Source organism: Ursus americanus, chromosome 28, assembly GCF_024610735.1.
Source record: "Ursus americanus isolate L20-20 chromosome 28, mUrsAme1.1.p, whole genome shotgun sequence".
Classification (NCBI taxonomy): Eukaryota; Metazoa; Chordata; class Mammalia; order Carnivora; family Ursidae; genus Ursus; species Ursus americanus.
This window is the reverse complement of record NC_142154.1, coordinates 6,120,352-6,147,837: the sequence shown is the minus strand read 5'-3', so window position 1 is coordinate 6,147,837 and position 27,486 is coordinate 6,120,352. Positions and strand designations below refer to the sequence as shown.

Here is a 27,486-nt window from a genome sequence, read left to right as displayed (position 1 = left end):
ATGGGTAAAAATACAACTACAAGATGGTCTCTACCATAGAGAAACTCATTCTGGGGAGGGGGGCAAACTTGTGTGTATAGAATATAAGTGTCGTTAGTGTCATGGGGGAAATAAAAGAAGCAGCAATTAGCTTCCAGTCATGAAATCTTGAATGGAAATGTGTAATGGTCGGTACATTGAAATATTGCAGCTTCGTCTGTATGTTTTTGAACATTCTGTAGTTTCTGGATTTTCCCAGTGTTCTGTCAGTTGGAATACTAACAAGAATTCAGAATTCTGACAGATAAGGATGCATGGAAAGAAAAGGTTCATGTGAATGATGTTGGTGATCTAGGTCAAATTTGGGAAATGTGTAACATGACAGTGAGTATTATAAAGGTAAGGTATCTTCCTAAGTTTTTCTTTTTAACTCAGCTTTGTTTTCTTGCAGTGTTCATAGTTGGGATCATGTTACTCAGGGCCTGGTAGAACTTGGCTTCATTTTAATGGATTCATATGGGCCAAAGAAGATTCTTGATGGAAAAAGTAGTGAAACCAGCTCAGGTCTTTCAAAAATACCAAACCAGCATGCATGTAAGCTGGGTGCTAATATCCTGTTGGAAACTTTTAAGGTGAGTCTCTAGTTCGGCAACCATTCCCTAATTCTGTAAAACTGTATTATAAGCAGGGCATGACATTTGCTTGGGAGCTTGGAGGACAAGGAAATTTGAGTATGCAGCCGTTTCCAGGAACAGAGGTTGGGATAGTAATTGAAACATGACATCTAGCCTGATGGAATATTTGCTTTTTCATCCTTTATTTATATGAGGTTTTCATTTATTTTAATTTCTCCTTTTTCTGTTTCTTAGAAGTTTGAATATAAATTAGCTTTTCATGATTTCCTCTTCTTCCTCCAGTAGTAAATCATTTTTGATCATTTTCTGTTTTGGGGGGTGCTTTTGGATGCTATTGCCTTTTATAAAAAAATAATCTTTTAGGTCACTGTAGAACATCAGGCTTGAAGAATCATGCTTATTGGTTCATTGTTTTTGAAGAAACCAAAATAGTTCTTAACATTTTTAAAGTCATTACCATATAATGACTGTCATTTCAATCTTAATTTCTGAAACAGCTTTCAAAAATACATTTCCTTTCAATTAAAACAAAAGCTAGGTTATGTCTGAGGCTAAACAACTTTGCTAATGGTTCATCTACGTCATTTTCTTGACTTCGAATTAATGTAGCTACATGCCAAAAGTGTCTGCTGAAAATGTTATTGGGAGGCTCATTTGAATGTGTATCTAGTGTTCTGATCCAGAACTACGAAGTGAATGTATAATAGTCCTCGAGAGTTGTGTGTTAGGTGATATAAATGACCCTTTTAAATAGTAATCTGATTAAAAGAGTAAGAGATTTTAATATTTTTTAAAATTGTTTTTCTAAAACTAGTGAGGTTCTCTTTGGTTTCACACAGATGTTGTCTTGGTCAAGGCCATCTGTAAAGCATGTAATTTACTACTACTGATCTAGTGTTAGTCTGAGGTCTGAAAGAAATTAGTCTGTACCTTAAAATAATCAAGTTGAGGTAAGAATTTTAATGAAAATTCGAGTGAAAATTCGAAACAAGTCTTTTTTTTTTTTTTAGGTGACTACTGTGCTTCCAGAAACTGGAGAAGGGTTTGGTGAAGGTTTTTGGGATTTCCAGAAATTTTCATAGGCATTTAAATTTTAAGATGAAAGTCATGCATAGCATAATGTCAGAAATAAGGGTTTGGCATGTAATGGATACCTAAGTAGTATTATTCCTGTTTGGTGCTGAACCTAACACATCAGTACTTTCATATGAGCTCTCTTTTAGGCTAATGAGCATGGTAGTTTGCCCTGCTGATGAATCTTCTGAGCACAGAATAAGGATAGAATTGAGTGACTGTATCATTCTAGATGATTCGCAGTGTATTTGTCTTTGAAATAAATGGTCAAGTTGTATCCATATCCAAACTGTTCCTCATTCTGCCTCACCTAAATTGATGCTGTTGTAAGCTGAAGGTCACCATGGGATATGTTATTGACTGTTCTGTTCTTTTTAGATCCATGAGATGATCAGACAAGAAATTCTGGAGCAAGTACTCAACAGGGTTGTTACCAGAGCATCCTCTCCCATCAGTCATTTCTTAGGTCAGTTCTTAGAACTGTGGAAGGGTGAAAAAGTGTGAAAGTTCTAAGGAATATCTTTGTGTAAATATCATACTGTTTTGGTCCTGCAATTTTTTTTTTTTTTTTTTAAATAGGCTCCATGCCCAGTGTGGAACCCAATGCAGGGCTTGAACTCACAATGCTGAGATCAAGACCTGAGTTGAGATCAAGAGTCAGACTCTTATCCAGCTGAGCCATGCAGGCACCGTGGTCCTGGAAAAAAATTTTTAATGATGCAGTATTTTAATGCAGTATCTTTGATTATGATGCCCATGAGACATAAGTCCATTTACATTGTGGTCGTCAAGAAGGAAAGGAGTATATAACTAATGAGTAAAACTTGTATCTTTCATCAGCTCTCTCTCTTCTGTTTTTACTATTTCTCTAGTGAGTGTTGTCCTTATGCTGCAACTCATTGACCTCCTATCTCCTTAACCCTTGACGTTTGGCTTCAGTACTCCTCTTTGTATTTTAATACATATCTTCTTTTTTTTTTTTTTTTTTTTAAGATTTTATTTATTTATTTGACAGAGGGACAGCCAGCAAGAGAGGGAACACAAGCTAGGGGAGTGGGAGAGGAAGAAGCAGGCCCCCAGCAGAGGAGCCTGATATGGGGCTCGATCCCAGAACGCCGGGATCACGCCCTGGGCCGAAGGCAGACACTTAACAACTGAGCCACCCAGGCGCCTCTTTAATACATATCTTCTAATGCCGAATCCACTGGTCTTTTCTTAGCCACCAACTTTCCTAATTTCTCTATCATTCAACACCGTTTATAACTCTCCCCTGAAACTTTCTTAGATAGGTTCTCTGGTAACTAACAGTTTGCTTCTTTTTTTTTTTTTTTTTTTTTTTAAAGATTTTATTTATTTATTTGACAGAGATAGAGACAGCTAGCGAGAGAGGGAACACAAGCAGGGGGAGTGGGAGAGGAAGAAGCAGGCTCCTAGCGGAGGAGCCTGATGTGGGGCTCGATCCCAGAACGCCGGGATCACGCCCTGAGCCGAAGACAGGCACTTAACCGCTGTGCCACCCAGGCGCCCCTAACAGTTTGCTTCTTACCCTGTGTGTGATCAGTTCTTCTCTTCTTCCTTTAGTGGTTCCTTTTCTTCTACCCTTCAGCATGAAGATTCTGAAAAGTTCAGTACTTGACACTTTATTCTACTTTTTTCCCCTTCTTTACAGCTTTATTGAAGTACAGTAATCTCTACATATTTAAAGTCTAACGGTTTGATGATTTGACATGCGTACAGCTGTGAAACCATCTGCACGATGAAGGTGACATATCACCCGCAGAGGTTTCCTGGTGCCTCTTCATAATTCTTTCCTCCAACCCACTCTTCCTCCCCACCTCCTGTCTCCAGTCGAGTCTGCTTTCTGTCTGTAAATTAAATGCCATTTTTTGAATTTTATGTAAATGGAATCCCGTATGCACTCCTGTTTTTGTCTGGCTTCTTTCACTCAGCATAATTCTTGTGAGATTTTTCCATGGTTGTTGCATGGATCAGTAGTTGGTCACTTTTTATTATTAGCAGTACTACCTGGTGAGAATATAACCTCAATTTGTTTATTCATTCGCCTGTGGACAGGTTATGTAGGTTGTTGCTGGTTTGGGACTATTATGAATAAAGCTGCTATGAACATTCACGTATAAGTCTTTCTGAGGAAATATGCTTTCATTTCTCTTGGGAAAATACCTGGTAGTGGAATGGGAGCATCATATGGGAGATCTATGTCTAATGGTTTAAGAAACTGCCAGACTGTTTTCCAAAGTGGTTGTACCACTTTACATTTCTACCAGCAGTGTTGCTAGTCACTCCACATCGTGACCAATACTTGGTATGGTTAGTCATTTTAATTTTAGTCATTCTGATAGGTGCATGATAGTATCTCATCATGGTTTTCACATGTCTGTTCAGATCTTTTGGTCCACTTTTTAAAATTGAGTTGTTTGCCCCCTTATTACTGAGTTGTGAAAGTTCTTTATATGTTCTGAATACAAGTCCTTTGTCAGATGTGTGTTTTGCAAATACTTTTTTAGTTTGTGGTTTGACTGAATGTTTGTAACAGTGTCATTTGAAGAGCAAGTATTTTTAATTTATCAGTTATCAATTTATCGGTTTCTTTTTATAGTTTCTGCTTTTCGTGTCATGTATTAATCCTTGCCTAAACCCAAGATCACTGAGATTCGCTGAAATTTTTTTCCTATATTTTCTACTAGAAGCTTTATAGTTATAGCTCTTATACTTAGCTTTATGATCCATTTTTGTTAAATTTTATATATGGTGTAGAGTAACTGTCCCCCCCACCCTTTGGCTATTCAGTTGCTCCAGCACAACTTTTTAAAAAGGTTATCTTGGCATTACCATGGAATCTTGGAATTATATGGCATCCTTGCTGAAATCAACCAACCATATGTATGTGGGTCTATTTTAGGAATCTTCTGTTCCAGTGATCTGTTATTGTCTTGATTAATATACCTTTGTAATAAGTCTTAAAATCAAATAGTGTAAATCTTTCAGCTTTGTTCTTTTTCAAAATAGTTTTGGCTAATCTAGGTGCTTTGCATTTCAAAGTAAGTTGTAGAATTAACTTGTCAATTTTTATAATAGACCTGCTCAGGTTTGATTGAGCTTGCCTTGATTCGATGGGTCAGTTTGGGAGACAATTGGCATCTTAACAATACTGAGTCTTCTAACCCATCCATGAACATAATAGATCTCTCCATCTATATAGGTCTTCTGTAATTTCTTTTAGCGATGTTTGTAGACTTCAGTATGAATCTTGCATATCTTTTGTCAGCTTTATCCCTAAGTATTTCATTTTTTTGATGCTATTGTACATGATATTTTTTAAATTTCAATTTCTAATTGTTAACTGTCAGCATGTAAAAATGGTTGCTTTTTTATGCTGATCTTATATTCTGCAACATTGCTAAACCCACTTTATTAGTTATAATTAATTTTTGGCAGTTCTGTAGGATTTTCTACATAGAAATCATGTTACCTGCAAATCAAAACATTCCTAATATCAGTAATTTGCATCTTCTTTTCTTTATCAGTTTGGCTTAGAGACTTGTCAGTTTTACTGATCTTTCAAAGAATGAGCTTCTGGTTTGAATTCTTTCCATTGTTTTCTATTTGCAATTTCATTGATTTCTGCTTATTTCTTCTTATTTTTTTTTAAATTTCATTTATTTACTTGAGAGAGAAAAAAAAGCACAAGCAGGGGAAGGAGCAGAGGGAGAGTGAGGGGAAAGAATCTCAAGCAGACTCTGTGCTGAGCTTGGAGCCTGACACAGGGCTTGATCCCATGACCCTGAGATCATGACCTGAGCCAAAACCAAGAATTGGATACTTAACAGACTGAGCCACCCAGACACCCCTCTGCTTCTTATTTCTTACCTTTTGCTTGCTTTGGGTTTATTTTGCTCTTGTAAGTGGTTGAAAAAAATCAAAAGAAGAATATTTCATGTCACGTGAAAAATTTAGATTTCAGAGTTCATAAAGTACAGTATTATTGGAATATAGCCAAGCTTAATCATTTATGTGTTTTCTATCTTGCTCTTACATTATACCAACAGAGTTGAGTAGTTGTTATTTATACCATGTGGCCCATGAAGCCTAAAATAGTTACTATCTGGCCCTTTACAAAAAAAGTGTACCAACTTGTGGTCTGTTATATTTACCTGGATGTTTACATTGCTTTTTCTTCCTTCCTGATGTTCCAAGTTTCCTTTTGTTTATGTGAAGGGTTTTAACTAACATTTGTTTAATAAAAACAGGGCTGTTCAGGTTATCTAAATCTTCTGGGTGAACATTGGTAGTTTGTGTCTTTCAAGGAATTTAACCATTTCATCTGGTTTATCAACTTTATTGCCATGAAGTGTAGGGAATATTCCTTTTAATGACTGTAGGTTCTGTACCGATGTCCCCTTTCTCATTCCTGACAGCCGTGAGGTGCATCTTCTTTTTCCTTATAGCTGAAGGCAAAAGATTATCAATTTTATTCATCTTAAAAACCCAGCTTTTGATTTCACTGAATTTCTCTATGTTTTTGTTTTTAGTTTTGTTTATTTCTGCTCTTTTTTGTTTCCTTTCTACTGCTGACTTTGGGTTTAATCTGTGCTTTTTTTGGTCAGAAGCTTAGGTAATAAATTTGAGACTTTTTTTTTTCTAATACAAGCATTAAACTGTAAATTTCCATCAAAAATTGCCTTAGCTACATCCCATAAATTGTTATTAATTTTCATTCAGGTCCAAATACTTTTTAATTTCCCTTGTGATTTGTTCTTTAACCTGTGTGTTTGGAAGTATGTTGTTTAGCTTTTGAATATTTGGAGATTTTCCAGGTATTTTTCTGTTGTTGATTTCTAATTTGTGGTTATAAAACATACAGTCTATATGACATGACTTTTTTTTAGTTTACTTATTTATTTAAGTAATCTCTATCCCCGGCGTGGAGTCCAAACTCAAAACCCCAAGATCAAGAGTCAGATGCTCTTGTGATGGAGTCAGCCAGGCACCCCTATGACATGAATTTTTAAAAATTTATTGAGACTTGTTTCATTCTCAGAATATGGTCCATTTTAAAAAATGTTCTATGTGCTTTTGCAAAGAATATGTATTCTGCTGTTATTAGGTACAGTTTTCCATAACTCAGGTGATTGAAATCTTTTGTATCCTTACAGATTTTCTGTCTACTTCTGTTAACTATTAAGAGAGGAGTGTTGAGATCTCTGACTTTGTAATTATAGATGTGTCTGCTTCTTTTAGTTCTATCAGTTCTTGCTTTGTGTATCTTAAAACTTTGCTAATAGGGACATACTCATTTAAGATTGTTATGTCCTCTTGGTTAATTGACCTGTTAATCATTATGAAATGATCTTTTTTGTTCCTGGGAATATCATTTGTTCTGATGTCTACTTTGATATTAATATAACTTCTCCAGTTTTGTTTCTCTCTCTCTCTTTCTCTTTCTTTCTTTCTTTACATTTATTTATTTTAGAGAGAGCATTGATTTGGGGGGGCAGGTAGAGAGACTCTTAAGCAAACTCTGCACTGAGTGTGGAGCCCGATGCGGGGCTCCATCTCACAACCCTGAGATCATGACCTGACCTGAAATCAAGAGTCAGATGCTTAACCCACTGTACCCCCAGGTGCCCCTCTCCAGTTTTCGTCTTTTTAGTTTTAACTTATTTATATCTTTATAGTTAACATGGGTTTCTTGTAGACAACATACAATTGTCTTACTTTTTAAATCTTTTTTTGATAATCTTGGACTTTAAATTGGGGCATGCCATTTACATTTAATGTGATTTTTAAAATGTGATTATCATCTAGCTCTTTGTTTTCTATTTTGTCCATCTGTACTTGGTTCCTTTTTGTCTCCTTTTCTGCCGCCTTTTGGGTTGAATTTTTTTTTAATTCCATTTTATCTTGCTAATTTGATGACTTCTAGCTCTGTTTTATTTTCTTTCGGGTTGCTTTAGGGTTTATGATACGTCTTTAACTTCTCAGTCTACCTTAGTGGTACACCTCAACAGCGTACGTCCATTTCTTACCTCTACTCCTATGACTTGTGCTATTCGCATGCATTTTACTTCTCTGTTTATTGAATTATGTCTACGTTGTGGTTATGTTTGCTTTAAACAGTCAATTGTCTTTTAAGAATTTTTTAAAATAAGAGGGGCGCCTGGGTAGTGCAGTGGTTAAGCATCTGCCTTCGGCTCAGGGCGTGATCCCAGTGTTCTGGGTTCGAGCCCCACATCAGGCTCCTCCACTAAGAGCCTGCTTCTTCCTCTCCCACTCCCCCTGCTTGTGTTCCCTCTCTCACTGGCTGTCTGTCTCTGTCAAAAAATAAATAAAATCTTTAAAAAAAAAACAAAACTTTTTTTTTAAATAAGAAAACGTCTTTTATTTTTACCCGTGCATTTACCATTTCCCCACTGAGCAGGGAGCCTGATTTGGGCCTTGATCCCGGGACTCCGAGATCATGACCTGAGCCAAAGGCAGATGCTTAACCAACTGAGGCACCCAGGTGCCCATAGATCCAGATTTCTGTCCAGTACATTTTCTGTCTGACTGCCTTTAACTTTTGATCTGTCGTTTTTGGATTCTTCTATATGTCACAAAAAGTCTTCATTTAGTGTTAAGTTTTTTAAAAGATATTTTTGCTGGGTATAGAATTCCAGATTGACAGGGTTTTTTCCTTTGGTACTCTAAAAGTTACTTTACTGTTCTTTTGGTTTTCATCATTTCTAATAAGCCAGCTTTCATTCATATCCTTGTTCCTCTCTATATAATTCTTTTCAGATTTTATCAGTGGTTTTAAGCAAATTATGATGTGCTTTAGTGTAGCTTTCTCCATGTTTCTGGTGGTTGGAGTTTGTCAGGCTTCTTGGATCTGTAGGTTTATGGTTTCCATCAATTTTGGAACATTTTGAGAATATTTCTTCAAAAACTTTTTTCTGTCTTCTCCCTCCCAGCAGCACACACTGCCCCCAACCTCACCCCCGGCCCCATGACATTACATCTGTAGTAGGCTGCCTTACATTGTTACATCGCTCACAGATTTTCATTTTTAGTCTTTTTTACTCTGTTTTGTTTTAGTTTATATTGGCATAACTTCTAGTTCCCAAATCTTTTCTTCTGCAGTGATCTTTTCCTCTGCTGTTGATCTCATACAGTAGACTTTTCATATTTAGACATTTGTATCTTCCTGAGTATAGAACCTTGTATATTATGAAGTGTCTGCACTGTGGTTCTTGTAATGCAAACTATTTCTTGTCCTTTGTGACCTCTGAGAATATATCTGCCTAGTCCTTGCTGGTGAGTCTTTCCTTGGCTTCTGGTAGCTTCCTCACAGTCATATACCTACCAGAGGACAGCTGACATACAGAGGGGGCTTCTTGCACATCCCATGTAGCTCTTTCCTTCCTAGTACTCTACCCTGCGAATTCTTGTCCCCTTAGCTTTCCTGAGTTCCCACTTCTGTCTCTTTAAATTGGGAAAACCACTGGACTTGGAGTTTCCCCGCTCTGTGCGGCTGCCTTGAAACTCTCTAGGCAGGAAGATGGAGCAGTCATAAGGCTCAACCTGTGTATTTCCCTTCTCTCAGGGATCATGGTCCTGTACTACTTGTTGTCTGGTATCTGAAAATCATTGTTTAGTATAATTTGACCTTTTTTGTTATTGTTTAAACTGGGAGGATAGCGGCTCCTGGGTGGCTCAGTCAGCTTAAGTGTCTGCCTTCAGCTCGGGTCATGATCCGAGAGTCCTGGGATCGAGCCCCACATTGGGCTCTTTGCTCAGCGGGGAGCCTGCTTTTCCCACTGCCTGCTGCTTACCCTGTTTGTGCGTGTGTGCTCTCTCTCTCTCTCTCTGACAAATAAATTTTAAAAATAAAAAAATAAAGTGGGAGGATAAATTTGGTCACCATTATTCCATGATGGTGGAAAGCAGAAGTCTGTTCCTCTTCTTATACAGTCTCTTCCTTATAGATGACATGCCTATTTTCATGGCTTTGGTTGTTTTTGTGGGCTTTGACGGACCTGGCTCCCAAATCTTTATGTCAAGACTGTCTTCTTTCCTGAGTTCAGTGCCTCCATTCCTGTTGGGTATTTCTATTTAGGTTTTTCTTTTTCCTTTATTTGAAATGCAATACATTTTCCTTCAGACAAAGTCCCCTTTCCATTATCTGTATTTCTATTATTTGAAGCCTGGCTCTCCAAGTTCCAGAAGCTGGAATTCCTTTTTATCTTCTCCAACATACTTGATACCTAAGTTCTCTCTTTTTTTTTTCCCCTCTTACTTTTCATTTTTTCTTCATTTTTGTACCCTTCCTCCCCACCCATTGTGTAGTTCGCAGTCTTACAGCCTTGCACTTAGACCATCACCACAGCTTCCAGCTGATGCCCCTGCTTTCTTCTTCTCTTTGCAGCACGTCAACCTGCATATGCCACCAGATGAGTATTCTTAAACTGCCTGTCATTCAGGAGTCACCAGTACCTCCTTTAATAAATGATCAGCTCTTTATCCTGCCCTTAAAAGCCTTGACAGTTTGATTCGTCCTGCCTTTTCAACATTCACTTCACTTATTTATTTTTCTGAATCTTTCACTCTGGCTTCACAGATTTCCCACCGTTTTCTGAATTTGTCCTGTACTTATCTTTACATGTTTTGCCCTCTTCCAGAATCCAGCTAGAATTCTTCTCTTTATTCTCCTAAAGCACACCAACTCTTAACCTCCTCTTCCTTTGAGCTCCTCTTTAGACTCTGTCTCTAACATTTGCTAGGAAATAAAACTGTGTTTGAGATTATTAGGTATTCGGTGTTGATCTGTTATTTACCTCTTTCATTCTTTCAAAATGTATTTTTATTGACTCCTAACTAAATTTAAATTCTTGAAGGAAGAGAGACCATGTTTTATGGTTAAGACTATACCATGCTTACATATAATACAAGTACATAGATATTTATTGATTTACTTTAGCTTGGAAATATGAAGACATATGCTACTTGTCAGTATAATGGATTTCTTCCCGTCTTTTAGATTAATTTTTGTAGTCTTAATATTATCACAGAAGAAAGTTTGAAGTATTCTGGTTACACTGACTAGAAAAAGTATACAGGATCAGTAGAAATTTATTTTGCAGTATACTTGGGAAAAGAAACAAAAAACTTTTTACCATTTCTTTTCCCATATTTATTTTCCTTTTACTTGAAATATCTTTATTGTTTGAGGCAACTCACTATAGATTCTGTTTTTCAGATCTTCTTTCAGACATCATCATGTATGCACCCTTAGTTCTTCAGAGTTGTTCTTCTAAAATCACAGAAACTTTTGAGTATCTATCCTTTCTGCCCCTTCAGACTGTACAAGGGCTGCTGAAAGCAGTGCAGGTAAGTCTTCTGACTCCTAAGGAACTTGACAAGACTAAGGTTGAACTACCTAATGGAAGTCTGATGTGATTCTTCATAGATATAAATGTCTGAGAAATTGTATATCCCTTGATTCTAAAGCATTGAACTTTGTATTAAAAGGGCAGGAGCATTGGGCTAGACTCCATTTCCAAGTTTACCCCTTCTTCCTGTCACGATTCTCTGTCCTTTGACTCATTTTCAAGTTAATAAAGTGATTGAAAAGCCCTTAGAAAATTGAGGACCATAGGTTTAAAGGCATTCACAATTAGTTTAAATTAATATTTCAAAGTATGCTATTGGCCTTATTACTAAGTATAATAAATATTGAAACATTATTTATTTATTTATTTATTTATTTTTAAAGATTTTATTTATTTATTTGACAGAGATAGAGACAGCCAGCGAGAGAGGGAACACAAGCAGGGGGAGTGGGAGAGGAAGAAGCAGGCTCATAGCAGAGGAGCCTGATGTGGGACTCGATCCCAGAACGCCGGGATCACGCCCTGAGCTGAAGGCAGACACTTAACCGCTGTGCCACCCAGGCGCCCCCTGAAACATGTATTTAAAACAGAACTAAATTTCCTTATGTAAGCCAAGTTGTAACAGTGTTGGGTAGAAATGAGCTAAGGCTAATAAGCTTGGGGTGTTTTTTTTTTAACCACTTCTTTGTCTTTCAGCCCCTTCTCAAAGTCAGCATGTCAGTGAGAGACTCCTTGATACTTGTCCTTCGGAAAGCCATGTTTGCCAGGTATGGAGCATCCCGCAAGACCCTAGCAAGTAATGCCTTCTGGTGTTACCCACCATCCTCTCTGCTGTCTCCTCGAACAGCCTGTTCACAGTGGTCATGCAGATGTCTGACCCGGCAGGACAGCTTCCATCTAGCAAGACCTTGTGCTGAGTGTAGGCTTCCTTCTCTCATTCAGTTTTCAGAGTAACCATATAAAGTCAGAATTATTAGTTTCTACTATATAGATTAGGAAACTCTGGCTTAGAGAAGATAAATGACTTTCCCACAGTCAAGCAGAGGTTGGTGGGGCTAGAATTTGAGCTTTGATCTCAGGTACTCTGCTAACACCCCTGGAATAATCTTGGGACAAGGTTCGGTGCCAGTTGGCAACAGTTCTGAAGAGGAAAACACCTTAATTAAAATACTCAGGAAACTTACTCTAGTGAACTTCGGAATTGTGGTCTAGTGACCATAGACCACATAAATGGTTCAGTGGTCTGAGGTTTTTTTTGGCTTAGCCAATGCCTCCTGACCTCTCTTCCTTTATTTCTTAGTGTATAAGCTAGAGATGATGATACCGCCTCCTAAAAAGTATTATGAGACCAGTAATGGGTAGAAAGCACTTGGTACTTTAAATATGAGATGCTCGATATCACGTTGGCTATTGTATAGTGCTTTCGTGGATATCCAGGGAACAACTAGTAATTATCCCTCTTCTAGAATTGACAGTTTTTTGTTATTCCTTACCCAGAGGCATGTCTGCTAGGCCAAGGTTTGTATGTTGTAGCATTTCCATGAATTAGAGCCTCAGTGAGAGGAGTGTATCATTTTTCTGGATGGAGGGCTTACAAGGCACCAAGCACTACACTCCTCTGTGAAGAAGGGAAGTAGTCCTTCAGACACAGAAAATCAACAATTCCCTTTGCTATTTTGTACTTATATTTGAGTTGTTTGCCCATTGGACAGCTTCTCAGTACTCCTCATTCCTCGCATAGAAGAAAGTGTAGATAGTGTTATGAGGTTGAGTAGATAGTGAAAAGTCAGCGGATTCCTCTATCACTAACTGCCAGGAACAGCTGATGCCTTGAGTATATAAATTCATTTTATTTTGCTCTGTGTTTCATGGTTTATTCCTTCGCTGTACAGAACTAACTGGATTTTTCTGACTCAGAAGCCTGTTGTATACTTAGTACTGTTTATTAACTACTTTTCTGTCTGTTCCTGAGCTAGCCAGCTTGATGCCCGAAAGTCTGCGGTTGCTGGCTTCTTGCTGCTCCTGAAGAACTTTAAGGTTCTGGGCAGCTTGTCGTCCTCTCAGTGCAGTCAGTCCATCGGCATTAGCCAGGTAAGCGTTGTGCGCACGGCACCGCGGTTTGCGGATTGTGCGCACGGCACCGTGGTGTGCATCGGAGCAGGAGTTGATGACGTGCAAGCTGTGCTTTTTCCCTCCTGCTCGCATGGTACAAATGATCCTGTAACTGAGAGTCTGAGTCTAGATGCTATTATTCTCCCCGTTTTTAATAGTTTATTTACTGTGCACATGAACTTCTTTTAAACATGATAATCTGAAAAAAAACAAACAAACAACTTTTTACAATTTTTTGGTAATCTGGACTTTGGAGCAATAAAATTGTTTTTATAACTTGTGTATTATATGACTTGTAAATAACAAATTAATGTGACAGTTTTATCAAGAATCCTTTATTGCTCTAGTGTAACTCTACAAAACTTCTGTTGATAACATATGGCACAGATTAAATATTAGGAGCACAGGGTATCAGTGTACTGTTATCAGCATCCCCATCTTAAGGATGAGAAGACTAAGGCCCAGGAAGGTTAAATAACTTGTCCAGGGTGATAGAAGCAGCGACGGGCAGAGCGGGGATTCTACTGCTCAGGCCTGTAGTGAGGATTAGGAGTCTTGGTCTACAGCTGCTGGATTTATTATATAAATCAAACAAGGGCTGTTATTATTCTTTGTCTTCTCCATTTCTAAACTAAAAATTACCCACCTCTAAACCTCTCAGGATTTTGTGGAAGCAAAAAGAGCTAGATTCTGCTAGCTACTGAAGACATTTAAAGGAAGCATTTTAGGCCTTTTAAGTAAAACCAAGTATATTATGACTCCTGGATTCTAGAGGTGTGAAATAATCTGTGTGCCTTCCTAAGCAGCTGACTCTGTCAAGGAAGACCTTAAGGGATGGACAAGAGCTAATGTTAAAATGCTTGAAAAATCTTTCTTTTTTTTTTTTTTTTTTTTGAAAATTCTTATTCTAAACCAGAATAAGAGTGGCACTTACAGTAGCCTTGTGATGATTGTAATGTCGGCCCCAGTCCTGGGTTGTGCCTTGTGAGGAAAGCTAAGTCTAAGTTTCTGACCAAGAACATAGGCTCATTTTATGTCCTTTATGAAAATTAATTTGGTAAAATAAGAACCGGCCTCTCCTCCTTTCAGGTCCATGTGGATGTTCACAGCCGTTACAATTCTGTTGCCAATGAAACTTTCTGCCTTGAGATCATGGATAGTTTGAGGAGATGCTTAGGCCAACAGGCTGATGTTCGACTCATGCTTTATGAGGTAAATCAGAATGGAAGGAATGTAGCAACCCCCAACTAATAATCCTCTTTAATAAATTTTTTTCTGATTATAAAAGTATAGTTCACTCTTATTTGATGCAGTTAGGATTGGTAGTTTGTGATGGTTAGCCAAAATTCCAGACACCCGGAAGAAAACAAGATACTAAGCATAAACCACATTGTACAGTTTACACACCGTAAACCTATCATTTAGGGAAGGCTCTGTGTCGGTGTAGGAGACTGTTTCCTAGCCGGATTCCCAGCCGCCCACCAAGGGCCAGTCTTGCAAGAAGGCTTTACTAAGGATAACAGTCGCAGACCTACTATGTCGACTCTTTTCTGGAGTCATCGATGTGCAAAAAAGAATCTCTGCCCTTATCTAGCTCCAAATTTTACAAATTAACTTGATATGGATCATAGACTGATCTGTTAGGATATTGGTGTTCATTTATTCATCGGTTTGTAAAAACTCTGTATGTTGCTATTAACACTTTTGGTCATATTTGTTGCAAGTGTATGCCAGGTTGCCATTTGCTTGGTGGTGGTGGTGGTGGTGGTGGTGGTGATACTTCTATACCTACAAAAATACTAATTTTTGGTTGTTTAAAAATCTATTGATCATTTCCTTTAAGATATGTTATTTTTATGTGTGAAGAGTCCATAGCCTTCCAATGTATATTCACTAATATGTTCTTCTAGTTTTTTATGATTTTGTTTTTTATGTTTAGCTGCTTAATCCATCTGAAATTTGCCTTGCTATAATATGTAAAGAGTTAACTTCTCTCCAGGTTAACCAGTTGCCCAGACATTATTGCCTTCTTCATGTGTACTAAGTCTGTTTCTGTTTGTATACTATTCCTTGATTACATCTCTATATTTTTGTGCCAAGACCACAAGTGTCTTTTATCATTATACATTTATAAAAAATTAGGGCAAAATTTCCTTTGTGTCTTTTCTTTAAAAAAATGTTTTAGGGGGTCAACTCTCATTTGCTTTTTCTCAAAGATGAACTGTACAATCTCTTTTCCTGGTTCCAAAATGAAAGTTCTCCCCAGGATTTTAATTTAAATAGTTTTTTTGCCAGGGGGGCAGAGAGAGAGGGAAAGAGAGAATCTTAAGCAGACTCTATGCCCAGCACAGAGCCCAATGCAGGGCTCAATCTCAGGACGCTGAGATCATGACCTGAGCCGAAGTCAAGAGTCGAATGGTTAACCGGCTGAGTCACCCAGGCGCCCTTTAATTTAAGTAGTTTTAAACTATGACTGGGATTTAGGGATAGGAAGAGATACCACAGTCCTTTAAATTAGGGTGCTTAGGGCCAGGAGACACTTTTGAAGCACTGGAAACTAAGTGGACATAATGTCCTAGAAGAGAAGACTTAAGGATGAGAGAAAAGAATGATGCTTGGAACATTCTTGACTGTAAAGGAGCAAAGTACTCCAAAGCCGGAAGTGACCTGTTGTTTAAAAATTGTAACGGTTATGGTCAGTTTATTAATCCAGTTCTCCGTGATCAGAGATCTCTTTTTAGCTCTTTTTAGGCAAATAATCTAAACTTCCTGAATTGTTTCTCCTTCTGCAAATATGGTCTCAATCTTTTTCAAAGAATTGAGAATAGGGTAAAGAAAGAGTATTGTTTTAAAGTTATGATTGTTCAGATCACTAGTATATCTGTTAAAGAGCTTTCTATTTTTTTCCTCTTAGGGTTTCTATGATGTCCTTCGAAGGAACTCTCAGCTGGCTAATTCAGTCATGCAGACTCTACTTTCCCAGGTAATACATATTTTTTATTTTATGGATATACAGAACAGATAACAAGGCATGGAGAGATGATTGACATTTTCCAGACTTTTCAAAATATAAAATAATTCCCAAATAATACCCTGGTTGGTACATCGTAAACATGCCTGGATATGTGATGCTGTCCTGATGTTTTGTTTTAAATACCACCTATCTGTCCGCCTTCTTGCCATCATCAGAACGGTTATCCTCCCAGCTAGTGGTGTGCACCCTAAGTCAGAAGGACATATTAGGGGCACCCGAGTGGCTCAGTTGGTTAAGTGTCTGCCTTCAGCTTAGATCATGATCCCAGAGTCTGGGATCACGCCTTACGTCAGGCTCCCTGCTCAGTGGAGAGCCTGCTTCTCTCTCTGCCTGCTGCTCCCCCTGCTTGTGCTCTGTCTCTCACACATGCTTGCTCTGTCTCAAATAAATAAATAAAATCTTTAAAAAAAAAGAAGGGGGCATGTTAAAGAACCATTTGTATAAGGGTTATCAACAGCCGTGTCTGTTTTATTTCTAAAAGAAAAAAGAAATCTGAAGCAAATAGAGCAAAATATGGACATGTTAAATCTGGGTTACAGATCCATGGGTGTCTACAGGTTATTTTCTGTACTTTACAGTTTAAAAAAAGATTTTTAAATTAAGAAATATTTCATAGGATGATCACAATGAGAAAAATTCAGCTGGAGAATATTTGGCATAAATAAGATCTTTTACCCTGAACATTTATTCATTAAGCATTATTTGAATCTTTTTTTTAACTGCTTTATTGAGAAATAATTTACATATCATACAATTCACCCATTTAAAGTGTACAACTCATTGGTTTTTAGTGTATTCATAGAATCGTGCAAACCATCACCACAACCAATTTTAGAACATTTCATCACCTCAGAAAGAAGCCTCATACACTTTAGCTACCACCCCCTAATTTTCTCATCCTTCTCCCACCCACCTAGCCCTAAGCAACACTAATCTGTGTGTTGTGGACATTTCATATACATGGAATCATACAATATGTGGTTTTTTGTGACTGATGTCTTCGACTTAATGTTTTCACAGTTTATCCGTGTTGTAGCATCTATCAGTACTTCATTCCCTTTTATGGCTAAATGGTATTTGAATCTTTTTATATATCGAGAGTTTGTTGGTTCGTAACCCTTACAGAGCTTCCCGGGTATAAGCCGAAGCTGGCCCTTATACTCAGAGAGCAAGGAGAGACCAGCACAAGAGGCAGGCCACTCCAGGTTGGTAGGTAGCAGTTTTAAGAAGCAAAAGGAACTTACATGTGAAGCTTGTCTTGGGCAGCAGCAAGACCAGTGCATCCCCACAGTCACCTGCCACATCATAAAAGGTTAAACAGAGCCCTTAACTGGGCTCAGTCACATATACTGTGTAGATGTTCTCAGCACCACATCACCATCTCAAGGCCATGTTCTGGGAGCAGAAAAGGCAAGCAAAACCCACATTTCAAGGACAGAGAAGGGGAGGGTGAGGACCTCTGATCCCCCAGGTCCAGCTCACGGGTAAACTAGTGGTCACATCTTCTTGGTAACAGAGTTCAGGATGCTGTTATGTACTGATAATAACAACAATACCGACTGTATTTTAGAGAGGGCCAAGCGTGTATGAGGCGCTATATGTGGGTGATCTCATTCGATCCTACAAAATCCTGTGAAATAAAAATTGTTATCTCCATTTTAGATTCTGAAAGGTTAAGTAATTTAATTTGTCCAAGATCACATAGATAGGAAGTGGCAGAGCTGGGATTTGAACTCATATCTTCCTGGCTCAAGAGCCCAAGCATGAAAATCCTCATATAAAAAACACTAGATTAAAAACAAGGAGAATCTTTTCAGCAAATGATGTTGTGAAAACTGGATGTTCACATTCCGAAAATGAATTTGGATTCTTATCTTACACTGTGTACAAAAATTAACCCAGTATGGATCAAAGACCGAAACATTAAGAGCTAAAATTATAAAACTCCTAAAATGGAAGGGAAAGTCTTCATGACATTGGATTTGTTAATGATTTCTTGGACATTGACCAGAGGAACAGGTAACAAAAGAAAAAAGAAATAAATTGTCTTCATCAAAATTAAAAACTTTTGTGCAAAGAACACTATTTACAGAGTGAAAAGGCAATCCACAGAGTGGAAGAAAATATTTACAAATCATATATCTCCAATAAGGGATTAATATCTAGAATATATAAAGAACTCCTACAACTCAACAGACAACAGACCAATTAAAAAATGGGCAGAGGACTTGAATAGACATTCATCCAAGATATATATAAACACAAATCGCCAATAAACACATGAAAAAATGCTCAACATCACTAATCATAAGGAAAATACAAATCACAGCCACAGTGAGATACCACTTCATACCCGTTAGAGTAGCTACTATCAAAGTGAAAAATAACGAGTGGTGGTGTGTGTATAAAGAAATTGGAACCCTTGTGCATTAATGGTGGTAAGGTAAAATGGTACACCTGCTGTGGATGTATGTATGGCAATTCTTTAAAAAAATTAAGCAGAATTACCATTTGATCTAGCATTTCCCCTTTGGGTATATACCCAAAAGAAGTGAAAGCAGGGATCTTGCTTTTTTTTTTTTTAAGATTTTATTTATTTATTTGACAGAGAGAGAGACAGCCAGGAAGAGAGGGAACACAAGCAGGGGGAGTGGGAGAGGAAGAAGCAGGCTCATAGCGGAGGAGCCTGATGTGGGGCTCGATCCCATAACGCCGGGATCACGCCCTGAGCCGAAGGCAGACGCTTAACCGCTGTGCCACTCAGGCGCCCCGGGATCTTGCATTTTTAATCCAATATGACACCCTTCCTTTGGATGGGAATGCCTAGTCCATTCACATTTGATGTAATTATTGTTATAGTTGGATTTAGGTCTGCTATTTTGCTATTTCATTCCTTTATTGACTTTTTAAGATTTTATTTATTCGACAGAGATAGAGACAGCCAGTGAGAGAGGGAACACAAGCAGGGGGAGTGGGAGAGGAAGAGGCAGGCTCATAGCGGAAGAGCCTGATGTGGGGCTTGATCCCACAACGCCGGGATCACGCCCTGAGCCGAAGGCAGACGCTTAACTGCTGTGCCACCCAGGCGCCCCCCTTTATTGACTTTTTAACTCTATGTTTTACATTTTTTAAATTTTTTAAAAAGATTTATTTACTTTATAGAGACAGTATGCATGAGAAAGCAAGTTGGGGGAGGGGAAGAGGGAGAGAATCTTCAAGTAGACTCCCTGCTGAGCACAGAGCCCAACGTGGGGCTCCACCCCACAACCCATGAGATCATGACCTGAGCCGAAACCAGGAATCAGACGCTCAACCCACTGAGCCACCTAGGCGCCCCTTTTGTTGTATTTCTAATTTTGCTCTAGAGGTTACAGTGCGTATCTTTAATTTATTATTATATATTTAGGTCAATACTAATATACTTCCAGTAAAATATAGGAACTTTGATCCACCTTCCTGCCTTTATGATATTGTCATACATGTTACATCTATGTTAAAATCCCAGCAAGACAGTGTTGTATTTTGTTTTAAAGTTATATATATATATGTCTTCTATAAAAATTAAGGGAAAAAATTGTACAGACACAATCTTTTCTACATACTAACTTTTTAATTGCCAGTGCTCTTCATTCTTGTGGATTCAGGTTTACCATCTTCAGTAACTTCCCTTCAGCCTGACGAACTTCTTTTTAGTATTTCTGTTGTGCAGGTCTGCTGGCAGTGACTTCTCTCAGTCTTCATCTGTATAGAGATACATCATTTTGCCTTCATTTTTGAAGGATAGTTTCACTGGAAATAGAACTTGTAGTTCACAGTTTTTTCTTTCGGTACTTTGTACCATTTCAGTGTCTTTTGGTTTCCATTGTTTCTCAAGGAGCTGATTCCTGAGTGAACCAATTATTGTGTCTTTGGTTTCTGTATTTTCTATGTCGTTTTTCTCTTGCTCCTTTCAAGATTTTTTTGCTTGTCAGGGTTTTAAGAGTTTGTATGTTTACATGTGATTCTTTTTGTGTTTCTATTTGAGTTCATTAAGCTTTATGGGATCTATAAGTTGATGCTTTTCACCAAATTGAAGAAATGCCCACTATCTCATCAAATATTTTTTCTGCCTCCTCACCTTTCATTCTGGGACTTCAGTTGTATATATATTGTAATGCCTGATTTTGTTTCACAGATCTTTGAGATCTGATTCATTTTTCCTCAATATTTTTTACCCTTCAGATTTGATATTTTCTCATAATCCATCTTCGAGTTCACTTATTCTTTCTTCTGCATCTCAGATCTGTTGTTTTACTCTTGAATGTGTCTTAAATTTTAACAAATGCGTTTTTGTGTCTATTGAAATTAACCATATGATTTTTCTTCTTTAACATGTTACTGTGGTGAATTGTATTATTTAATTTTCTAAACCAACATTGCACTCCTGAGATAAACCCAAATTGATTATGATATATTACCTTTTTTGTACATTATTGTATTCAGCTTAGTAATACTTCATTTAGAATTTTTACATATATGTTTATAAGAGAGAATGGCCTACAATTTTTGTTTCTCATACTGAACTTCTTGGTTTACTATGAGCTAAATGATTATTAACATGAGTTAAAATGATTGGGGAATGTTCCCTCTTTTTCTAGTTTGTATAAAGTTTGAAATTAGTTATTTCTCTTCTTCCTTCTCTTCCCTCGTTTGGAAGGTATGTACTATGTTTCTTTAAATTTTTGGCTTTTGGTTCTTTAGACCACACACGTGGTGTGAATCCTAGCCCAAACTATGTTTGGAGATTAGCTTATGGTTAAAAATTCCCAGGGGAGGCTTTTTTCCTTTTCTATTTAAAGTCAAGGCTCATTTAGGTACATATCGCTACCAGCTTTTTCCATATGGTAGATTTATTTTTTTAGGTTTATCCCTAAAGGATATCTCCTTTTGAGAAGTCCGGCTTTGCGTGAGGTTCTCTGATTTAGCCTTCACCCCGTGAGGGCCCTAGTCTTCGTTTTCAGGCTCATGAGCCCTACAGCTATAGCTCTAGGCCTCTAGAATTGGCAGGTGCTCCTAGAATAAACACTAGTTTCAGAGTTCATTTGCTCATGTAGTTGCTAGATTCGTGTTTTATGACATTTTCTAATATAATGAGACGTATGAGGACTTCTCTTACTTTCCCATTGTCTTAGCTATCTATTTAAATTTTTTAATAAATTTTTTAATAAATTTTTTAAAATTGTTCTCTACCAGGAGGGTTTCTTAGACCCCTTTCTTGTCTCTAACCACTTTGCTAAAAATGGAGGGGTTTTTTTTTTTCTCCCTCTTACCCCACTTTTGTGTGCCATTGCTTTGTTATAATTCTGCTGAGGAAGCTGCACTTGAGTTAAGATCTCAGAGGTGTAGAAATTATTGGAAGGTCCTATACTATTTTTTTTTTAAGATTTTATTTATTTATTTATTTGACAGAGATAGAGACAGCCAGCGAGAGAGGGAACACAAGCAGGGGGAGTGGGAGAGGAAGAAGCAGGCCCATAGCATAGGAGCCTGATGTGGGGCTCGATCCCATAACGCCGGGATCACGCCCTGAGCCGAAGGCAGACGCTTAACCGCTGTGCCACCCAGGCGCCCCGGAAGGTCCTATACTATTTATCAGAAGCTTTCCATTGCGCCTCAAGCCTGATCCTATGTAAAATCTGTATCCTGTTAACTATAGTGTACCTTTCAAACTGTAGTAAGTACCTCATCAACATTCACACACTTAAGAGGCATAAAAAATGGTGATGAAGGCATAGAGCAGTGCTTCGCAAGTCAGGTTAGTATGTGGACCAGTAAAATTGTGCAGACTCCAGAAGTAAAAAGGAGAAAATTAATAGCTAATGTTTCCTGAGCTCTATTATGTGCTGAGTAGTGTTGGTTTTTTTTTTTTTAACACTTCACATATATTAGCACGTTTAATCCTTATATAGCCTTATTTGTTTATAGTAATCATCTATCACAGATGAGGAATCAAGGCATGGATGCTATTACCAAGATTATTAATAAGTGGTGATACTGGGACTTGGACTCAGCCATTCCGACCCTGGAGCCTGTACTTAACTATCAAGCTATAGTGAAAATGCTGATTGCTTATGCACGTTTGGGAATTGTGTGAGAGAGCGTGGTGTGTTTTGGGGAGTTAGAAATATAGTAGGAGAGAATATCTCAACGTGATGCCTGAAGCAAGGGTGAAGGATGTGCATGAGGCCAGGCAACACAGATTTTGCTGCACTGTTCTGTGGACACTTGAGTTTGACCAGTGAAAGAAGTGAAGAGCACTCATGAGCCATGGTGTCTTTCTTTCGTTACCATACGTAGTTAAAACAGTTCTACGAGCCAGGACCCGACGTGGTGCCGCCGCTGAAATTAGAAGCTTGTATTTTGACCCAAGGAGATGAGATCTCTTTACAAGAACCACTGGTGAGACTTTTTATTCCTCGTATAACCATTATTTTTACTGTTAAGTAAAAACAACCCTGTTGATAGAGTCTGTCTTCAGGAAGAAGTATCTTTCTTGAAAGCACTCTTCTGGGACTCCCAATGAAATTTTACTCTTAAGTCGTCCCTCCTTTTCTGATCCACCCTCACATTGGATCTGTTGGTAAGGTCATGTCAGCACTTTACTACATCGAGGCATCCGTCCCTTCCCCCAAGGAACATTTTGTTTCCCATTTATGGCACTTGAACTATATAATATACTAAAATATGCTTTGGAATAGGGAAGGGATGTCACCCAGTAGCAGATGAAACAGGGAACCTGCTTTATTATTCTGGGGGGGAGTATATGATTTATGCTGAGCTAGAATTGGCATTCTCGAACCTTCAAGGGGAACCTTTCTGTTCTTGTACTCCAGCCTCAGAAAGACAGGAAAAAGAGAAGATAAAAACTGAAACTTCACTACCCCAAGTAACTGAGACCTCATGACAGAGGAGGGAAGTGGTCTCTAAGTTGTCAGATCCTGCCTTCATAAATGGGCCTTCTTGTGGCAGGAGATGGAGATGCTCTGTTGGTCTCCCAAAGATGCCCTCAACATAAGCCCCTATCTTTAAAACAGCTTCTGGGACTCAGGAGTCAGAATTTAACTTTGCAGCCTCCGCGGTGTTTGCACTAGGTCAGAAGTAGCACGTGGTGATGTCGCATTCTGAGGTGTCGGGTACTTACAAAGCCAGCTTTTGGGAGAGGTCGGGGAAGAATGCCTTTGTTGGTTCAGTTAATTTTTTCCAGTTTTGCTAATTCGGATTGACTTAATTTGTGATGCTGAGGAATAACGTATTTTAGCCTTAGAGGTGAGAATGATTTGTTGATGATCAACAGCCTCGTAGGTTGTCCCCTAAACACTCACAAATGTTCACTGATTTCTCCTACAGGGTCATCTGCTGTGTTGTGTCCAGCACTGTCTGGTCTGGTATAAGAGCCGAGTGATGCCCCTACAGCAGGAGGAAGAGGAGGAGGAAGAGTTCTGCCAAGACTTAGAGGAGATGTTGGAGTCCGTTACTAGTAGAATGATTAAGAGTGAACTAGAGGACTTTGAACTGGTAATTGCTAAGTCTCAGCTGTATTGAGTGATGCAGGTTTTTAATAGCGTATTAATTTTTTTTTTGTATTTTATTTTTAAGTGACCTCTACACCCAGTTTGGGGCTCGAACTCATAACCCTGAAATCAAGAGTCGCTCGCTCCACTGACTAAGCCAGCCATGTACCCCAGTAGTTCATTAATTTTTATCTTGTGTCTTTTAGGATAAATCAGCAGATTTTTCTCAGAGCACTAGTGTTGGCATCAAAAACAGTATCTGTGCTTCTCTTGTGATGGGAATTTGTGAGGTTCTGATAGAATACAATTTCTCCATTAGTAATTTTAGGTAAGGTATTGCTATGACTCTCTTTGCAATTTGATGAATACTCCCATTTTATATTGTGATTTTTTATTTTTTGTGTTTTAACTCTAACAGTATGCTGGGCACTCGACAGACCACAGGCCATGACACTGTCTTTTTTTTTTTTTTTTTTTTTAATGTTATGTTAGTCACCATACAGTACATCCTTAGTTTTTGATGTAGTGTTCCATGATTCATTGTTTGCGTGTAACACCCATGCTCCATGCAATATGTGCCCTCCTTACTACCCATCACCGGCCTAACCCAGTCCCCACCCCCCTCCCCTCTGAAACCCTCAGTTTGTTTCCCGGAGTCCATAGTCTCTCGTGGTTCATTCCCCCTTCTGTTTACCCCCCCCCCCTTCATTCTTCCCTTCCTTCTCCTACCGATCTCCCTGCTATTCCTTATGTTCCATAAGTGAGTGAAACCATATGATAATTGTTTTCTCTGCTTGACTTATTTCACTTAGCATAATCTCCTCCAGTTCCGTCCATGTTGCTGCAAATGTTGGGTAATCGTTCTTTCTGATGGCTGAGTTAAATTCCATTGTATATATGGACCATATCTTCTTAATCCATTTGTCTGTTGAAGGGCATCTCGGCTCCTTCCACAGTTTAGCTATTGCATGACACTGTCTCTTAGGTGGACATCTAGCCTAAGACCAGACTGTGCTCTTTCTACCAGAGAACACCAGGCATATACCACAGGGGTAGCAGGCTTTCATTTATTCAAAATTCCCAGACCCTGAACTCAAGAAGTTCTGATTTCAATAGAGAAATTTTGATTGGTTGGTAGTATTGGACTTTCATGCTCTGCATTGACTGGTACAAATAAGAGAAGAAAAGGGGCGCCTGGGTGGCTCAGGCGTCTGCCTTCTGCTGAGGGCGTGATCCCAGAGTCCTGGGATCGAGCCCCACATCAGGCTCCTCCGCTGGGAGCCTGCTTCTTCCTCTCCCACTCCCCCTGCTTGTGTTCCCTCTCTCGCTGGCTGTCTCTCTGTCTGTCAAATAAATAAATAAAATCTTTAAAGATAATAATAATAACACAGATGGATTAGAGTGATCTGGAAGTTAATGCAAATTCATTCATTTATAATATGTTTAAAATAGGACATCTAAAGAAACATTGTGATGTCCTTATTATTGGGTGTGAGAGTAAGCCACAATATTCTGATGCTTGTCCTTGGTCTCTTTCCTTTTATACAGTAAGAACAAGTTTGAGGAGGTTCTGAGCTTATTTATGTGTTACAAGAAACTCTCTGACATCCTTAACGAAAAAGCTGGTAAAGGCAAAACTAAAACGGCCAACAAAATGGATAGTTTTTGGTCCATGAAATTTGTGTCTGATCTTCTCACTGCCCTTTTCAGGTAAGTTCGTAACAGAGCGCTTCAAGATACCTGTGCAGTAAAGACAGTAACAGCTACCCAGGTTCACTGGTATTATCTAGTTTGGATTCACAATCCTTAATGTATATATAATCAGTCAGGAGGTAAGTTTCTTGAAATGAAAGCTGGATCATTCTAGGTAGGTGCTTTAAAGAACTACCTTAGGGGCGCCTGGGTGGCACAGCGGTTGAGCGTCTGCCTTCAGCTCAGGGCGTGATCCCAGCGTTATGGGATTGAGCCCCACATCAGGCTCTTCTGCTATGAGCCTGCTTCTTCCTCTCCCACTCCCCCTGCTTGTGTTCCCTCTCTCGCTGGCTGTCTTTCTCTCTGTTGAATAAATAAATAAAATCTTAAAAAAAAAAAAAAAACTACCTTGAATTATTAATAGAGAAAACTCAGAAACAATGGACTACTGAAGAAAAGATAGGAAAGATTGCAATAAGGTAAGAAAATCTACCTAAGTAGCTTGAACACTGTAACAGATAAAAGAGAAGAAAGAAAAACCCGAATTGAAAAAATAGGAACAATGGCAACAAAAAACATAGGAAACTAAGACTGACATTTAAATCTTATCAAAGGGATGGGATTGGGGGAGGGGAGAGAAGGCGGTCACACTGAGGATGAGGGTCGTAAAAGGGCAGCTGTGGCAGTGACTGGCATAGGCTGCCTGGGGGCTGTTGTTACCGGCTTCCTAGGTCCTGCTCTTCTGAACAGTCCCTAGAAAACTTAATTCCAGATCCCAGTAACAGCGGAATCTCTTCTCCCTCCGTCTGTCTCTCTGTCTAGGGACAGTGCCCAAAGCCACGAAGAGAGCCTTTCTGTTCTGCGGTCCAGCCCTGAGTTTGTGCGCCACGCGGTGAGTGTAGCTCTGCAGAAGGCACAGCAGCTCAGGGAAACTGGGCACGTGAGTGGCCCTGATGGCCAGAACCCGGAGAAAGTCTTTCAGAATCTCTGCGATATAACTCGGTAAGTCACTCTCACCCTCAGAAACCTGTTCCACTTGCTGTGGAATCTCCGAGAGGGGAAGGTGGGGTGGGAAGGAAGGCAGTTTGAAGTTGGGCATGCCTTAAGAGTAAAAGTGCGATCACTAATAATTGAGTCTTTTTTCTAGTCCTGCTTTGATGTGGAATGTTAGGCACATAGAAAATGTTACTCTGTTACCAGAATAAAGGGGGACATTACATAATGACTAACTCATCAGCAGGTAGACATAACAACTTTAACTGTGTACGCACCTAGCAACAAAGCACCAAAATACTTGAAGCAAAACTGATAGAACGGAAGGAGAGAGAAACAGTTCATGCCCACTCAGAAATCAGTAGAGAACTGGTAGGTAGAATATCAGGAAGGACATAGAAGCCTTGAGCCACACTCGTCACCCAGCTTGACTTAATGGGTATTTATACGATATTTAACAATGGTTTCAAAATGCACTTTTTTTTTTATGTGTACATGGTATATTCATCACAGTGGACCATATTTTGGGCCATAAAACAAATTGAACACATTTTTAAAATAGAAATCAGTTGTTCTCTGAGCACAACAGGATTAAACAAGAAAGCAGTAACAAAAATATTTTTAATTTTTAATATATTTTCTAAATAACTCGAAGTCAGAAATCAGAAAATACTTTGAATAGAATGAAAATGAACACACTACATTTCAAAATTTGTATGATCCAGTGCTTAGGTAGAAACTTATAATGGTCAGTAGTTATACTAGGAGAAAATATCAACTCTCTAAGCTTCCACATGAAGAAAAGAAAAAAGCATTTAAAATGAAAGTAAGTAGAAGGAAGGATGTAATAAAGACAAAATAGAATCGTTGAAAAAAAGAAACAACAGAGAAAAATGAATGAAACCAGAAGCTGATTCTTTGAGATCAGTAAATGCAATAAATTTTAACCAAACTGATGAGGAAAAGAGAGAAGACACAAATTACAAATATCAGATATGAGGAAGAGGAGATAATCACTACCGATTGTA

The 27,486-nt window shown here is 38.6% G+C and overlaps 1 protein-coding gene across 3 annotated transcripts in view; it reads left to right on the top strand.

Moving 5' to 3' along the window:
• The window catches only part of FANCI (FA complementation group I), a 77,883-nt gene that overhangs the window by 33,081 nt on the left and 17,316 nt on the right, over positions 1-27,486 (top strand). For all 3 annotated transcript variants that reach the window (XM_045813028.2, XM_045813026.2, XM_045813027.2), the window contains exons 13-24: positions 431-611; positions 2,067-2,154; positions 10,945-11,075; positions 11,774-11,844; positions 13,054-13,168; positions 14,279-14,401; positions 16,104-16,172; positions 22,560-22,661; positions 23,610-23,777; positions 23,980-24,101; positions 25,322-25,483; positions 26,288-26,467. In XM_045813028.2, coding sequence (XP_045668984.2) covers positions 431-611; positions 2,067-2,154; positions 10,945-11,075; positions 11,774-11,844; positions 13,054-13,168; positions 14,279-14,401; positions 16,104-16,172; positions 22,560-22,661; positions 23,610-23,777; positions 23,980-24,101; positions 25,322-25,483; positions 26,288-26,467 — 1,512 coding nt within the window. The remainder of the gene's footprint in view (positions 1-430; positions 612-2,066; positions 2,155-10,944; positions 11,076-11,773; positions 11,845-13,053; positions 13,169-14,278; positions 14,402-16,103; positions 16,173-22,559; positions 22,662-23,609; positions 23,778-23,979; positions 24,102-25,321; positions 25,484-26,287; positions 26,468-27,486) is intronic.